This window comes from Medicago sativa, chromosome 2, assembly GCF_051527215.1.
Source record: "Medicago sativa cultivar Bolivia chromosome 2, Bolivia_mono, whole genome shotgun sequence".
NCBI lineage: Eukaryota > Viridiplantae > Streptophyta > Magnoliopsida > Fabales > Fabaceae > Medicago > Medicago sativa.
In genome coordinates, this window is record NC_140750.1 from 15563449 (window position 1) to 15580528 (window position 17080).

Below are 17080 nucleotides of genomic sequence, written 5' to 3' on the forward strand. Positions count from 1 at the left end.
TAAGGTCATATGGGTTGAAGCTAACATCATCTAACTCTAGACGATAAAAGAAGGTAGTGAAGTTATTCAGTGATTAATGGCCCATGCCCAAGAAAGCTGCTCACTACTTATATTTTCCCCAGCATTCCCACTACTTATCATTCTTTCTCTTTTTACACCAAAATAAAGAAGGAAAAAAAGAAGGAAAGGAAGAAATTTCATAGGGGTAGAGAGTGAGAATGAGAGATGGTGTGAGGAAATGGAAAAGTTTAGGGGTGTATTTATAAGGGGGAGATTGTAACATAGGTTATATCTACCATAAATAGGGTCAAAAAACGTGTAAAACTTATAAAAAAACGTGTAAAATCAATTAAAATGCATTGAACAAAGTCAAAAAAAACGTGTTCTTGAGCCCAGGATTAACACTAGCGTGAGTTAACTCACACTAGTTAGGCCGGTGGTCACAACTCAATAACACGTTTGTTGGACTTTGATCGGTTATTCAACCATGGTTTTATTGTGTTTTACACGTTTTTTTTACTGTTTTTTACTGAATTTAGTGCATATAAAACCTATGCATTAAATAATTTTCAATTAGGCCTTCATTTTTTTTTTGTTACATTTAAGGCCTATATTCTAAATTAATTTATTAACTTTATTATAAATTATTTTGTTTACATTAATCTAAATTATTTTCTTAAATTTATACTAAATTATTTTATTAACATTATTCTGAAATATTTTCTTAACATTATTGTAAATTAGTTTGTTTACATTAATCTAAATTAATTTATTAAATTTATTCTAAATTATTTTGTTTACATTAATCTAAATTATTTTCTTAACTTTATACTAAATTATTTTATTAAAATTATTCCAAAATTATTTTGTTAACATTATTCTACATTATTGATTCGATATTATTCTTTAAATAAATACAAATATAAATAAAAGTAAATGGACTAAATTAATAAAAGCAAATGGACTAAATATAAATAAAAGCAAATGGACTAAATATAAATAAAAGTAAATATAACAATATCTCATTTCATTGATAATTCATACATTACAATTATTCATTACAATTATTCATACAATAATTTTGAACTTATTCACTAAATCTACTTATTTTATCCTTCTTTGGGTAAAAAGTGAACAATCTTCGTGGGATAAAATAGTGAGCAACATTCTTGGGGAAAATACATCATCAACCCTTGGGCTAAATTTAAATCTGGTTTTTTTTTACCACAAGAAGTTCTTTTTACCCACGGTAAAAAGTTTCTGCGGTTAAAAAAGCAGATTTAAAATTATCCCACGGGTCGATCACTTCCCCAAGTCGGCTACTGACTATTTTACCCCGACGAATTTTGATCACTTTTTATCCCAAAGAGAATATTGGAAAAAAAAAAAACAAAGAAAGAAGAGAATTAGAGGGAGAGAGTGGGAGGAGATAATGTGAGGAATATGGGAAGTATGTGAGGGTATTTATAGGTAGAAATGTGAACCTAGGTTGTATCTAACATTAATATGGTCAAAAAAAACGTGTGAAAGTGGTAAAAAAACGTGTTTCTTTAATGTTGAAAAGCTGACCAAAGTTGGAAAAACGTTTGTTCTTCACCGGCCAACTAGCGTGAGTTAACTTGCGCTAGTGCTAAGTGATGCGTGACTTAAGTCACGTTCATATTACACTAACGCATGTTGAGTAACGTAGCGTGACTTAACATACGTACAAGATACACTAACGCATATTAAGTTACGTAGGGGCATTATGAACTTTTACTTTGAGAATGAGCAGAACCGTTTGGGTAAAGAGCAGAATTCATGTTAACATGTCAAATGAAATCGATCTGCTTTGCCAACTATACCCACAATTGGTTATTTTTTACTATTCAAATGCATAACCCTTCGTCCGGTCTAAAATATAATAATCTTTGAATTTGTTAACACACAATTTCTATTTGAAGTTTTTAATAGGTACTTCTTAAAATTTTAATTTGAAACTAGTTACAAACCCGTGCTTCGCACGGGGGTTCAGTAACGTATTTGACAAAATATTATATTGGAAGGATATATTGCGAAATGACAGATAATTATAAACCATAATACAATATTTAGAGTACTCTTGCATTACGGATTACAAAATTAAATCTTCAAAATGGCTTGATCACGAGTAACAAATGAAAACATATTTAGTCAGCGATAGAAACACTTTTCCAGTAATAATCGATATCTATCTATAAACCAATGAAAACCCTACTACCAAAGCTACCTGATTTATATCATTTTGACTTTCAGCTTCAACATATATAAATCATTTCACATGATCTACAACAAAGGCAGATATTAACTGCAATTTAGTATCCAGTTCTTTCAGGTGAACAAACTTCTGCATCAGACAGATAGCTGAAAGCCTCTCTACCTAATTTATATCATTTTGTGTTTTAGCTTCAACGTATATAAATGTTTTCACATGATCTACAGCAAATGTCAATGGATACCCATGGATACGGATAATATGATACATGTCCCCGCCCCGTTGGATAAATATGATACCCATGCCCGCCCCGTATCCTCGTGGGTACCCACTATACTGGTACCCGTGGGTATTGAGGTATCCATGGGCACCCATGGAGTTTTGAATTTATTTATTTTTTGGTACAAATAATAACTTTTTTTGATTACCAAAAAACTTCAACTTTTAAACATCCATACATAATCCACTCAAAATTTCATAAATCATACATAATTCATAGAAAATTCATGATTCTTATATAATTTATATGTTTTATGATGTGAATGAAGTGGAAACGGTGAACTTAATAAGATGAATTAAAAAAATTTAAAATAAAAATAGGTTATTATTGAGGATTTTTAGGTGGGCGGTAAAATTTTCTTCAATAAGGTACCAACTCTAAGTAATAAGATATGATATATAAAGATATATTAGTAATTTACTTAATTTATTATCGGGTATGGGTACCCGTGGGTATGGATACAATCCAATCCGTGTCTGTGTCCATATAATAATGGGTAGTCAAATACCCATTTATTATACCAGTGGATACCCGTTTAGCTACCCGCTCCATACCCGTGACGGATTTTACCCACGGGTACCCATGGGCATGGGTATTTTTGCCACCCCTAGCAAAGGCAGATATTAATTGCAATTTAGTACCACGTATATAAATCCCTTCACATGATCTACAACAAAGGTAGATATTAACTACAATTTAGTATCCAGTCCTTTCAGGTGAACAAACTTCTGAATCAGACAGATATTAAATGCCTCTCTACTTGATTTATATCATTTTGCCTTTCAATTCAACGTATATAAATCATTTCACATGATCTACAGCAAAGGCGGATATTAACTGCAATTTAGTATCGAGTCCTTTCATGTGAATTATAGGCACTTTTAAAAAACTTATTTTAAAGGAGAGATGTTCAAATTACGGAATATTACCATTCTTCGTAGATTTGAGAATGAAGGTCGCATAATCCAAATATTTGTGATGCATGGTCTAAGGCATGGGGTTCAGTAACGTATTTTGTAAAAAAAATTGTTCCGAAGGAAAAATGAACAAATTAATGAATATTGCACAAAAATTATAAATCTTTATCAAAATATTTATGAAAGCTTTATCAAGAGCAGAAAAACATCATAAATTACATATTAGTTAAAATTATAAAAGTGAGCGCTACTGTCATAGAGTTACCAAAAAGGGATTAATACCAATATTTACATGACACAAAATGAACGAAAGAAACACATTAAACTCTTTAGCGTCTTGTGTAGGAACTTGATTATTAGTAATTTGACCGTTAAAAAATAAAAAATCTCTTTGACGTCAAAAAAGTAATATCAGCTGAGCAATATTCAGCCTCTTCACATATGCTTAGTAATATTCACTCTGGAAGATTACATTGAAAGGATAGATGGTAAAATGACGGATAATTGTGTATCATTGTAATATGTCAAAATATAAACCTTAAAAACCATGAACCATCAACTTAGTTTTAAATAGTTAAAAATAAAAAATTGTAAAATAGTTAAAAGTTTTTAAAAATATAAAAATTGGAAAATAGTTAAAAAAAATTTGGTGAGGTATCACTCAACCAAGCAACACTAAAAAAATTATATGCATTAGCGTAACAAAAAAAGACAGACGGACATAAAATATTACTCTATACGTTAATGTGTGTATATATTCGCGAGGTTGAAGAAATGAGATAAAAAAATATTTGGGATCATTAAATGACAACGTGAATAAAAATATTTGTGAGATTGTGATGATTAAACGATATTGTAATTAAATATATAAGTGATAAAAAGATAATAAAATTCCTTTGAAAAAAAGGTAATAAAATTAAATGGAACCTCCTTAAAAAATTAATGGAACGGTTAAAAAAATTAAAGTTAAATGGAAGAAAAAAACATATTGAAATATAATATTAAAAAATAAAGAAAAGGTTCCCAGCGTGAGTTGAAAAGAGGTGCTTGTGAAATAAATTGTCGAGAAGTAGTTTTTTAGTAACATTCAACAGCTTCTGGTCAAAGCTCATTCCATTCAATTTTATGCTTTCAAAAAAAGTACTTTTTTTAGTAAGTACTTAATTGATATTGTATTCGGCCTAACTTCTCCTTAAAAATGTAGAGAAGTTTTAAAAAAGTCGGGTCAAACGATTCCTTAATCTCCCACAACGGCAATGTAGAAGCAACTGAATTTGGGAGGAAAAATTGAAAAATAGCTAAAAATATAAAAATTGGAAAATAATTAAAAGTTATTAAAATATAAAAATTAGAAAATAATTTAAAAAATTGATTAGGGGCAAAAATGGAAATTCATAGGCCAACCCTAAAAAAAAAACTTCCAATAATTAATTTACCAAAATGCCCCTCCTAGGGGTAAAATGGTAAATTCGATGGACATTTATTTTCATATTAGTTATTAGTTATAGATATCTCAACCTTACAAAAACGGTTATAAGATGAAGATTGTTCACAATTGTAAACTTATATTTAAATTTGAATTTGACCTATCTCAACTTCATTTTTTTTGTCAAAAAAAAAAAATCTTGTTCAATGTGAGTTTTTTTAACAGTGCTATTATAAAATGTAATTTCTTAAAAGAATAAAAAGATAAAGAAAATTAGATTGATAGAATGATCGCTTATACGTGTTTAAGTAAATTTGATTGCATCATTATATATATTAAATAAATATGTTTTAGCAATTTATTATAAAAAAAAAACAATATTAATGATAAATTTTGAAAGACATTTGAATTATATTAATTGTATGATTTTAAAATATTTAACGATTATATTAAAAACTGCAAATGCCATCAATATATGTAGTTAGTTAATTAGTTATTGGTTACTGAAAATCGAAAAAAAGTAGTAATTTAGTTTAATATCAAGGAATTTATTTTTTCATAACAGATTAAACCAAAGACTTTCCCTAAGGAATATGTGCATACATTTTTTCTTGTAGACCTTGCATGCATCTACTAAGTTAAGCCATTGGATTATAATCACTGTCAATAGAGACATCATTAGAAGATGAAAAACAAAATCTGGAATTTCTTTCAATTGGCTAACATTGTATTATTTCCAAATCACAAACAAACTAGTTTCTTCTCTTTCAATGTTCCTTTTTCTTCTTTTACTTTCTCTAAAGAGTCATCATGAACAAGCTGTTCACCTTAATACAATATCCATGAACCTTAGGTCAAAGATATCAAATTGTAGAACATAAAAGAAGTCACATGACATGGTGTTACCACACCTCAGTGAGAAACTCTTTCTACAAGTGATTGGATGAGGTTTTTGATGAACTAACTATTTGCATGTTTTGATTAACAATGTATTTGACAAAATCACAATGACACCGTGATTTTGTTGAAGCTCCAAAGTGTAGTTTTTGCCAAAATCACAGACATCGTGATGCTGCCACACTCACCGTGATTTTGTTTGAAGCTCAAAAGTGTAGCTTTTGCAAAAATCACGGTAACACATTGTGGCACCCACAATCCAAACATGCGGTATAAGATGTAGCACAATTTTATTGCATGTAATCTTCATAATAGTTGTCACTTATCACAGACACAAATCTCTCTAGCCATGGAAGTTGATGAAGATCCTTCAAAGGGTCTACAAATGATTCTGTACATTGAGGAGGAGGAGATTGGTAGGGATTGTGGTCACTGAGACTAAAACCTCCATCAAGGAACCGTTGTATAAGCGCAAGTTGCGACCGTTCTTGATCTGAGTACGCATCCATGATCATAGAAGTCTCCCATGACCATTGTTCTGATTCTTGAAGGGAGTTTGTCAAGCTGTCTTCATCCCAAAATGCACATTGACATGTTTGTTGGCCGTCCCTGTACTCAGCACCACAAGAATAGCAGAACTCGTGACCGCACCTGAAAATTTAGACACATGAAATCAAAACTAGTGTGACCTATGAAGCAATGGCATGGACATGGACACTAAGCACAACATGGACACGATGACACCAATAATAATTTGAGAAAATGAAATATTTGAATACAACCACGACATGTGTTAGACATTAGACACGCCACTTCATAGTGCTACATAGATTATGACAGAAGTGTCTGCTTATGTTATACTAAGGAAATTCAACATAGACTTCTAAACTTCTGAACAATCTATTATATCATTATCAAACATACAACATACTTTAAACCTTAGAACAAAATTATCAACATGCAAATGGCAAGGCTATTTTTTGAATCGTGGTCTTGTATCTTATCATTATCAGTTAATATGGTATCAAAGGGATATAGCTCTAAAAAGGCAATGTAAATAAGTCCCAATAAAGTGAAGGAAAATATTAGTAGCTCTAACCCAAAGTTAACCATATAAATCTAAATTTCCCTCAAAAAAAAAAAAAAACCATATAAATCTAAATAAAATATGGCACTGGAGTATCTCCTTCCAGTAAAACCAATTGATATATTAGTACGCCGGTTTGATCCACCGTTGAGCACAAAATACATTGTTTCTAGGGTGTCTACAGCGTTTTCATTAAATGAACAAAAAGGTTCAATCCTACATTCAAGGGTTGAGCCTAATTTAAGTGATTTCATTCCATCTTGGATTTGGAAAATGTCCCTTATTCATTTTCATTAAATTAACATAAAAGGTCACTTACTCTTATTAAATAACACTAATGAAAATTTACTAGTATACTTGAGCAATTTCAGTTAACTGAAACTATTAATTTGGTAGAGAGGAATTAAGTGCATAACAGGCACGAATAAGTTGTGTCATGTGCTTCGCTCCTGTTCATTCTTCGCTGCTACTGAATGCCAGTACTGATCATATTCATTAAACAGTTTCAGACATTATTCTTAAAATGTAAGTTGGTCCTAACTCAACCATACAAAACTAGCTTGTAAGGTAAGAATTGCCTAAGCTTTATAAGCAATACATAGGTCATATCTCTAGTCGACGTGGGAATCTCAACACTCCCCTCACAATCCGGATTAGACATCTGAAGCGTGGATAATGCAGGTGGAATAACATGGATCTCAGTAATTATATTATCTTTTTTACCATCCCAAGCTAATGCAAAATACTTTCAGCTTTGATGCATAGAGCTCACCTTAAACCGGCACGTAATCTATCCTACACCAACAAAACTTATTAAAATTAATGTAACCTAAATGGCTGATCATCTCAGGATGACCACTTCTGCAAGTTAGTTGGCAGACTCAGCTTTGCTCTTCTCAAGCCTTAAAATTATTTAGCTTTTCAATCACAAAACTATTTTCCAATCCTACATCCTCTTCTCTCACATCTATCCACTAAAATATCCATGTAATGCCTTTTATCTCTCCAACCATAAACAATTTAATAATAGTGAAAGCAATTGAAACAATCTCTCTTTATCTATCTATTTCCATACAGCACCTTTAATTTACTCACCTATGCAACCAAATTAATAAGAACAAGAACAAGAAATGAAAATAGAAAATGTTCACAAGCCCCTAGTTTTTTGCTTTAGTTGTTTCTCAAAACTATTCTGTTTTCAGTATTATCAAAACGAAAGAAAATTTTATCATTCTAATAATGCCCTTGTTCAGAAAACATATACTATTGCAGAACTCACTACCTAGTCCCAACTAATTACCTAGTGATCTGAATCAATTCGAACCTGCAGCAATAGGACATAGATTACATCGAGTACACTAGGTCATAGATTACACTGAGTACAGTAATCTGAAACTGATATTGAAGTCTGAACATTACTATATACAACCGAGAAATGATATTGCACAACCATTTTTGGGAAACTTTTGGGACAACCTTTATTTTCCTCTTCTTTTGAGACAAAAACAATAGAAAGAGTAAGAACACAGTGTGAGTATGAGAGAGAGTTGTTCCAAAAGTTGTCGCAAAATGGTTGTACAAATATCATTTCTCATTTGTATTAAGGTTACTGTTGAGTCCCACATTGAATGGAATATGATATGAATATATGTTTATAAGTGGGATACATGCCTCACCTTACAAGCCACTTTTGTGGGATTGAGTTAGGCCCAAGGGCCAAGTCCAACCAAAATTCTAAGCTGGTATCAGAGCTTATCCAAAATTCGCTGTGGCATCACCCACTATCAGACCACTCAAGTCACGCTCTAGATGTCGATCATGGACATGAGAGGGGTGTGGTGAGATTCCCACATTGAATGAAATATAACCTAATGTGCTTATAAGTAAGAGGTATCTCTCACCTTATAAGCCGGTTTCGTAGGGTTGCGTTAGGCCCAACCCATATTCTAAGCAACATAAAAATATCAAGTGGTGTAATTCTCAATCAGAAATTGAAGCGAACCCAAATCCCAAATTACTAAGGCTTATGAGATGAGGCCCAAAAGGAAGGATACGCCTAATCAAAGTATGAAGTGTAATGCATCTGGTCAGATTTAGGGGAGAGGTGGGGAAGTAACCAAACTGCCTATGTGGCAAGAGTAGTTGTGATGCATGTTCGGAAGGTGAGTATATGTATAGGGTTAGCGAAATGCATATATAATGAACCAGCACTTTCTTTTCATTTTCATATAAAGAGTTGTGTCTTACCGGCATGTCATGTGGTAACAACCTTGAGTAAGCTCAATCATTATACGACACTGCTGACAGCGCTTCCACCTTTTATTCTGAGCAAGACGATGCAAGGTAATGTCAGAAGCATCTCTCTCCTCTTCCGGCAAACTCTGAAATTCTTCACAGCTCATGGAAGAATGCCAAGGAACACCACAGCCCACGCAGATAAACCTCTGACAAACAGGACACTCGATACAAGAATTGTCCGATTGACTAGATGAACCGTCCATTGCAGATAAACACTCGCAAGGATCAAGGAGAACAGAACAATTCAGAAATGGACAATAAAATCTTTCTGACTGGACAATATTTGCTTCTGAAAGGGCTTTCTCGAGAGATTCGAAGGAGATGAATGGAAGAAAAGATTTGCACTCGGGTGTAGAGATACAATATCTGCATCCTGGTTGAGGACACCTTATAGGGACTTGACAACATTGTAGTTTACCATCAGCATAGGACCTCAAGCAATGTGAACAGAATGTGTGTGAACATTTCAAGGTAATCATCATTGGCACTGGCTTGTCGTCGCAACAAATAGAACAGTTCTCGAGCAATTTTTCACCAGTTACCGGAAAAGTGACGAGTCCCATAGCTACTGTGGCCAACTGCATTGGCTGCTCAAGATCAATGCTTGGTATAAGCTTCAGATCAAAAGTTTCAAAATTATTGGCATGTTCCAGAATCCTCTCTCTCAGTGCCATCAAAAGCGGCATGTCCAAATTTTTCTCAGCTGTTATCTGTCAAAAAAATCCACATTCAAACAAACATAGTTAAAGACAAGGGCATGCTAAAAACACACAAACAGAGTTAAGAGTTAATAGAGGTTATGTCAAAGCATGGTTTCTAGAACACAAACCTCTTAAAATAATATCATATGCTAAAGAAACTAAACAAGGGGTCCAAAGAAAGGAAAATTCAAATCAAGGAAATCAGAATTCAGAAGTAAATGATATCCATTCAAGATACAAATTACAATAAGAAAATAAAAAATTTGAAATGAAAATACCATTGCTAGTTTAAGCACGCCCAAGAATTGACCAAAACTTTAGAGTAAGCAATAGAAAATATTATAACGCTTACCTCAGAGTTCATCCACAAAAGTAAAACATGAGAAGCATACCTAAATAACTGACGACAAAAATAACAAGCAACACTTTAAACAGACATACACGGTTGTTTGGATTGACTTGTTTGAGTTTGTTTATTACATGTTTGGGAGAGCTTATGAAAACAACCTATTACACAGGCATACGCTCATTTAAGTTTATTTCTATAAGCATGCCATGATAGCTTATGAAAACAACTTAATCTTATACGAAAACTACTTGACTTTATTTTACCAGTTGCTGTAGAAATAATATTTACATAAGTGCTTATTAGCTTTTGTTGTAAGAGCTTAACTAAGGTGTATATCAGTGTATATCAAAACAGAGTAATGCTAAAAAGTAAATAAATAAAGTACAAGTGATTTTCAATTTAACAATTATAGGGTTTGTCAGAATCTTCATCAATATACATAAATTGTAATTGTCACAACAAATAAACCTTAAGATCAATTACTGAATCACTCACTAACCTTATATAACAACTCAGAATCAGTGAAAGCATAAACCTTACGGATCTTGTTCTGCAAAGCTTCTAACAACCCATCCATGAGTGCCAAGTAATCAACCATAGGCTCCTCAGCATAAAAATCAAGCCTTTTCTGCACCCTTATAGGAGGAAGATTTGATGATCTTTCCATAAACACTCCAATTCCAGAAAACCCTGAAGTTGAATTTTCAACACCAGTAATTGATAACCCCTTAAAGAACATTCTTACTGAAAATTCATCAAGTTCTTCCTTCAACCCTTCCACCACTTTCTCCTCAGTTTCTTTCCACTCTTCTTGTTCTTCTTCTCTTTCTTCTTCATCTCTTTCTTCTGCATCTTCTTCACAGCAACTGCAAAACTCATCTTCTTCCTCCTCCTCAGCATTAACAAATGGTTCATAATCTAAAAGAGCTTGAACCTCCATTTCCAAATAAAAAATAATAAAATACCAGAGCTTCTCAATTACAACAATATCTCAAATTTCAGCATGGCCCATCAACAAATTGACCTAAAAAATCAATTTTTTTAACAAGAAGAACAATTTCCAATAAAAAAATTACAAAGATGATGACCCTTTTGGACCCAATTGATGAATCAAAGTAGAAAAATAAAAGTGAAGAATGTGATTCACAAATCTAATTCTTAATTCACCCTAAGAGTAAGAACACAAGAGGGTGTGATGATACTACTATAAGACCCAACAATCAAAATCGAATTTTTGGGACAAATCAATATGGACCCTCATTCATAGGTCATTCATTGACTTTGAGAGAGAGAGAGAGAGAGAGAGAGAGAGTGTGTGTGTGTGTGTGTGTGGGAAGGTACCATACTCCTTATCTGTAAAGTGGTTGGAATTTGGTACTATTATTCTATTGTTGCTATGGTGGGGTTTAGTATGGGAAAGGGAAGTTCTTTCCCATGATGGGAAAGTTTAACTGTAGCCGTAGATTTAATAGTTTTTTATTTGGATGGCTGAGATATGTTACTTGATAATTGTTGTAACTTTTTTATGGTTATTGTGTAAAAAAAAATTGACCCCACCAATTCATTATAAAACAATATTTCATTTTTTTGTCTCTTAACGTTAATTGCAGGCTATTTGGTATAGAATTTAGCAACGAGAAATGATATTTTGACAACTATTGTTTGACAATTTTTGGACAACTTTCTCTCCCATACTCACATGATGTTGTTATTCTCTCTCTTCCTTTTTCTCTCTCCATTGTTTTTGACCAATAAGAAGTGAGAAAAACAAGGTTGTCAACAAAGTTGTCATCAAATGAATGTCAAAATATCATTACTCTTTAGCAATACGTGATGGGCTACTGATTTAGAAATTGCCAGATTGCTATTGTTTATTCTGAAGAACATTAATATGAACTTTTTTTTTGTAAAATTAATTAAAAGGTATAATAATTGATTTTCGAATTAAATAGAGGGATAATTTTGTAATTTTGTCCTCTTCTTAATGCAATTTCATCTCCTCTCTGACCAACCCTCCTCCCTGACTGCCCCTCGCTCTCTACTCACCACCTCCCTGCAACACCATGTTCTCTACCCTATCTGCAACTTCCATCTACCCTTTTATCACCCTCTTCACTTTATAGCCACCACCGACATCACTGTCACCTCCCCCTGTCAACATTGTCATCCGCCTTCAATTTTGAGAGTTGCAAAGGGCGATGGGGGTGAGAAAGAGTTCGGAGACGGCGTAAGGCTCAGTGGTTGGTCGCCGATGAGAAGTGAGGTGTGAGAGAGACCAAGAACGATGTCGGTCCGATGCGGTGGGTCATTGCCGACTGTGAGGAAGAGAATTCCATGAAAAGAGAAAGGGGGAAGAAAGGGAATGAATGAAGAGAAGCGCATGTTGCTTCGAATTAAAAAAAACTCAGTAATACAGTAGATCACATGTCCATGTTATCTTAACTCTAATCTCAATTCTGGTATAAAAGGGAAGATGTATTAGAAATTAATGGTTAGTAAAAGTAGTTTGTGTTGACATGAAAAAAAGGGAGGGGAATCAGTAAAGGACAGAAAATATTAAAATATGAAGGTTAGAGTTTTTTTTGTTTGAACTCAACTGAAGGTAACCGCCACCTGTCCTTTAAAATTGGATTTTCCCATGGTGGGAAACAACTTTAGTTTCCCAGGCTAAATGCCACCTGTTGCTATTATTATCTAGCCTGTGATTCTTATACTATACTCTACTTTTTTTTTTATTGATATAGTATAAGAATAAGATTATGCAAATAATTTATGATTTTATGATATAAATTGATTGTCTTTACATAAGTAAAAAATTAGTAGATGAAAATTAAACTATTCAGTCATCACATGGCATCACCTAATTGTTGGTTGGTCTAAAATAAGATGTTTGATTGCTTACCTTAGATTGACCTCATTATAATATATATCATTAAAGAAATAATAGGAGATTATTTTCCCCATGTAATAGGAAAGATGTTAATTGAATGATAAGAATTTGATATTGCAAGTGTGAGATCAGCAAAATTTTACAATATGTAAGTGTGATTGGTTGTGTAAAAAAAAACTAAGAAGTGATGCAAGGGATATTATGAGAAATGTGAGAAAATAAATAAAAAGTGATGTATTATTTAGTATAAAGAAGATAGAGATCAGAGTTTGGAACCCACGTTTAAACATGTAACAACGTTAAAAAATTTAGAGAGAGTTTGTCGTTTATTTGAATTCAACAAGTTAATTATTGAGTCAAATTCCAAACTTTATTCAAGTTGGCTCGGTTCATTGTCAGTCCTAGAAGCAACCAAATATTTGGGATATATATTTGGCTTCTCCCCCCACGTATCTATTATATGCCAATAAAAAAAAAAAACACCTCATTCATTTACGCCTCTCAAAGTGACCTTATTCTCTTTACCAATTACATACCGCCACAGTTGCAAATTGTCATTCTTCTCTTCAAGCACCTCATTCATTTGAATGACTTTCTTTCAATTCATCTTCACTCATAATAATCATCATCATGGAGATGTGGGATTCATAATTCCTACTCCTCCTCTTCTTCTTCTTCTGCTCTGTCACAACCAGCACCGACATTGGGTTTTCTCTCCCTGTTTTAGCACCTCAAACACCTTTCGATCACTTCCTGTTGGAACATGTGTGGAAATTGAGTAAAAAGACTAAACACAAATTCACATGTTGGGTAGAACTAGTGTTGTGTGAATTAAAAAAAGTGGAAGTCCCACATCGGATGGAACACACACATTAGTAGTGTTTATATAGTGGGGGTGTACCTCTAATTAATGGGGGTACATAAGCACTAGAGAAAAAATATATATAGATATATATTTTATTATTTGGAAATGATAAATTAAATAATTAATTTAATCATTAAATTTAATCATTATTAGAAATTAATCATTATTAGAAAGTGCTTTCTTAGTCCCCAAGTTTTGCTAAAATATTTTGGTATATAATATAATATATTTTTGTACTAAATTTAATATATTTTAGTACTCAATTAAGATATTTTTGTACTAGATCTAATATGTGAATTACTTAATCGCAAAGTAATATGTTACTTGTTCCCAAAGTTTCTCATATTACTTGTTCCCAAAGTTTCTCACTTATTAGTTGTGAATTTTCCCTATAAATAGAGAACACACATAGTGCATTCCACACACCAAAGAGTTTCATTGAGTTGTCGAGAACTCTTTCTCTCTTCTCCCTTTCTTGACTTGTGTTGACGAGTCTTTCATCTCTTCTCCCTCCTTCGACTTGTTTAACAAGTCCTTCTCCTTTTTCTACTCCTTTCTGTCCCTTCGGAATTAAGAGTGTTATTAAGACCATAGTTCCTTTTTCGGTTTAATGTCCCTTCGGAATTAAGAATGGTCTTAAAAACATAGTCCCTTCGGTAATATATGTCCCTTCGGAATAAAGAGTACTTTTAAGATCATAGTCCCTATTTAGAATAATAATGTCCCGTCGGAATCAAGAATAATCTTAACGGTATATAAATATTATAACAATATTTTTCTATTTGAAGAGAAATGGTGGTAACACCATATTTGAGTGGTCATAGTACCATATTGATAGTTTGGAGAACTTAAGGGTTAGAATGGTGGAAACACCATATTTGAGTGGTCTTAGCACCATAATAGAATGATAATAATACCATATTAAAGTGGTTTCAGTATTAAAGAGTGGTCTTAGTACCATATTTGAAGGTGTAATTCTCGAACGGTTTTCTACAGTGCAGTAGTTAACCGCACAGTTGTAGCTGGGCTTGTTTTATCCTGGAGGCGGCGTGGTTGATAGTCTACCTTGCACAACTTTGGGTAATGCCACAAAACGTCTTAAAGAGAGCGACCTGGTCGTGACTCAACCTAGTAACAACTTCGGTAGATAATAGAATTTGGAAATCCAAATACAATAGTTTGGAAATCCAAAAACAACACTTCCACACATCGAATGACAGTTTCCCATCGAGAAATTTACAAGTTGAATTTCCCTTGGAAGACCATCATCATATTGTTCAGGTAGCCACTCTAGCATTTGTGATCATATTGGTAGTCACTCTAGTACTTGCAATTATAGTGGCTTTGGTGCTCCTCTACTGCTCCTGTTTTCCAGCATTGCCTGCAATATAAGCGTGATCACATATTGTTGTAGATTTATGTTTGAACCCAATATAAGTTATTTCTTCACTTCTTGCAACTCCAACATTGTTTTCAATGGCAATACAAATTGATGGGGGTAATGATTATACGAAATTGATCTTTGATTAGTTCTTTTATTTCCGACTATCAGTTGCTTGATGTTCTTATATTAAAAAAATATATCTAATCTAGGAGCACGCATTGCTCGAAAGTGGTAAAACATTCATTTATGAAACTTTTCTTTTAAAATTGTATTCTTGAACATTTTGGCTTGTATCATTTGGTGCTTTCATCTTAGTTCATCGTGCCTTCCAAACCTGAAACAGTGCATGAAGGTATGTTCGATGCATGTATGAGTCAAATGAAGGAATTGTTAGCCTATGAAATGGCTAAAATTCAAAATCAGAAATCAACGGTTGATCTTTCTAGAAGTTCAAACCAATTCTCACTTTTCCTAAAACTTAAAAAAATCTAATCATTACCATTTGATTGGATCCTACGTTCTTGATTGGATTTTCCAAATTAACCAATACTTCATATTAGCACAAATTTCACCAGGACAACGACTCACTTACACCATTTATTGGAGATGCGTTTCAAGTCGTCATCTTAAGAAAATCATCAAGCAACACTCTTCAAATTGTGCCAAAAAGAAAAAAAATTGAAGTAAAATAAAATCTATCACAAACATATATTGTTTAAAGAACATACCCAAATACAAAGTTAATACAAGCATAAATGTGCAAATAAGTATAGAAAACTAAACACACAACAAGCTACAAAGAATCGAAAACAATAAAACCAAAAGGCATATTAAAACCATCACACATAATTTCACACACATGCACACACATATACATATAGTTGATCCCACCTATGAACCAAACGAGCCAAACAATATATAGTTTAAGTTTAACCTATTTAGTTAACAAACTTAATTTTCTGCTTAAGTTCAATTCATATGACTATTAAATCTAGTTGAATTCTGAGTGTTTTGGTTCATTCCTATCCCTAGTGGCTGAATTGAATCCCTACAAAGAATCTCAAATTATTTAAGAACACCGTGATTGCTATGGACATATTCCATTTTAAGAAAAAAATTATCGTGGAGCGACAAAGTATTACCTTTGTTTATTTAAGTAATAGTGATATTGCTTTGCTATAAAGTTTTTAACATATTCTCTCTACCTTATGCCTGCTCTACGTGAGAGTCATGTATAGAGTCAAGGGGAGTTGGTTTTTTTTTGGTAGTGTTTTATAACTTTTTTTTGGTAGTGCAAGGGGAGTTGGTTTAACGATTTGGGTAAAACGTACCAATATCGTTTATAGAATAAAATTAAAGAAAAACTCATTTAACTTGATCCAATGGTGTTAGGGTGCGTTTGTTTCAGCTTTAAAAAAAATAGATTATTTTGAGTTAAAAGAATCTAGACATTTTTTTTTAGAAATTTTCAAAAAAAATCTAAAGCTATTTCTGTTTGTCTACTATCATAAAAATCATTTTTTTTGAGATTTGAAACACTTACACTTGAGTTCCTTGCATTAAGAAAAAAATAGATTTTGGAAAAGCTACTTGAAATAGATTTTCATTTTGAGACTAAAAATGATTTTTTTAGGAAAATGGATTTTTTTAAAAATCTCAAACAAACACAATAAAAACTAAAAAAGTGATTTTTTACTCAAAAAAATAGATTTTTTTCAAAAAAAATCCAAAACAAACAGGCCCTTAGTTGAAA

The 17080-nt window shown here is 32.6% G+C and overlaps 1 protein-coding gene across 1 annotated transcript; it reads right to left on the reverse strand.

Moving 5' to 3' along the window:
- Positions 1 to 5561: 5561 nt before the first annotated feature.
- On the reverse strand, positions 5562 to 11581 carry LOC146944924 (RING/U-box superfamily protein). The gene is made up of 3 exons (XM_085743317.1): positions 10688 to 11581; positions 9088 to 9848; positions 5562 to 6404 (listed from the first exon to the last, which is right to left on the reverse strand). The coding sequence occupies exons 1-3, from the start codon at positions 11126 to 11128 to the stop codon at positions 6044 to 6046; spliced, it is 1563 nt and encodes a 520-aa protein (XP_085599443.1). The 5' UTR covers positions 11129 to 11581; the 3' UTR covers positions 5562 to 6043.
- Positions 11582 to 17080: the final 5499 nt, after the last annotated feature.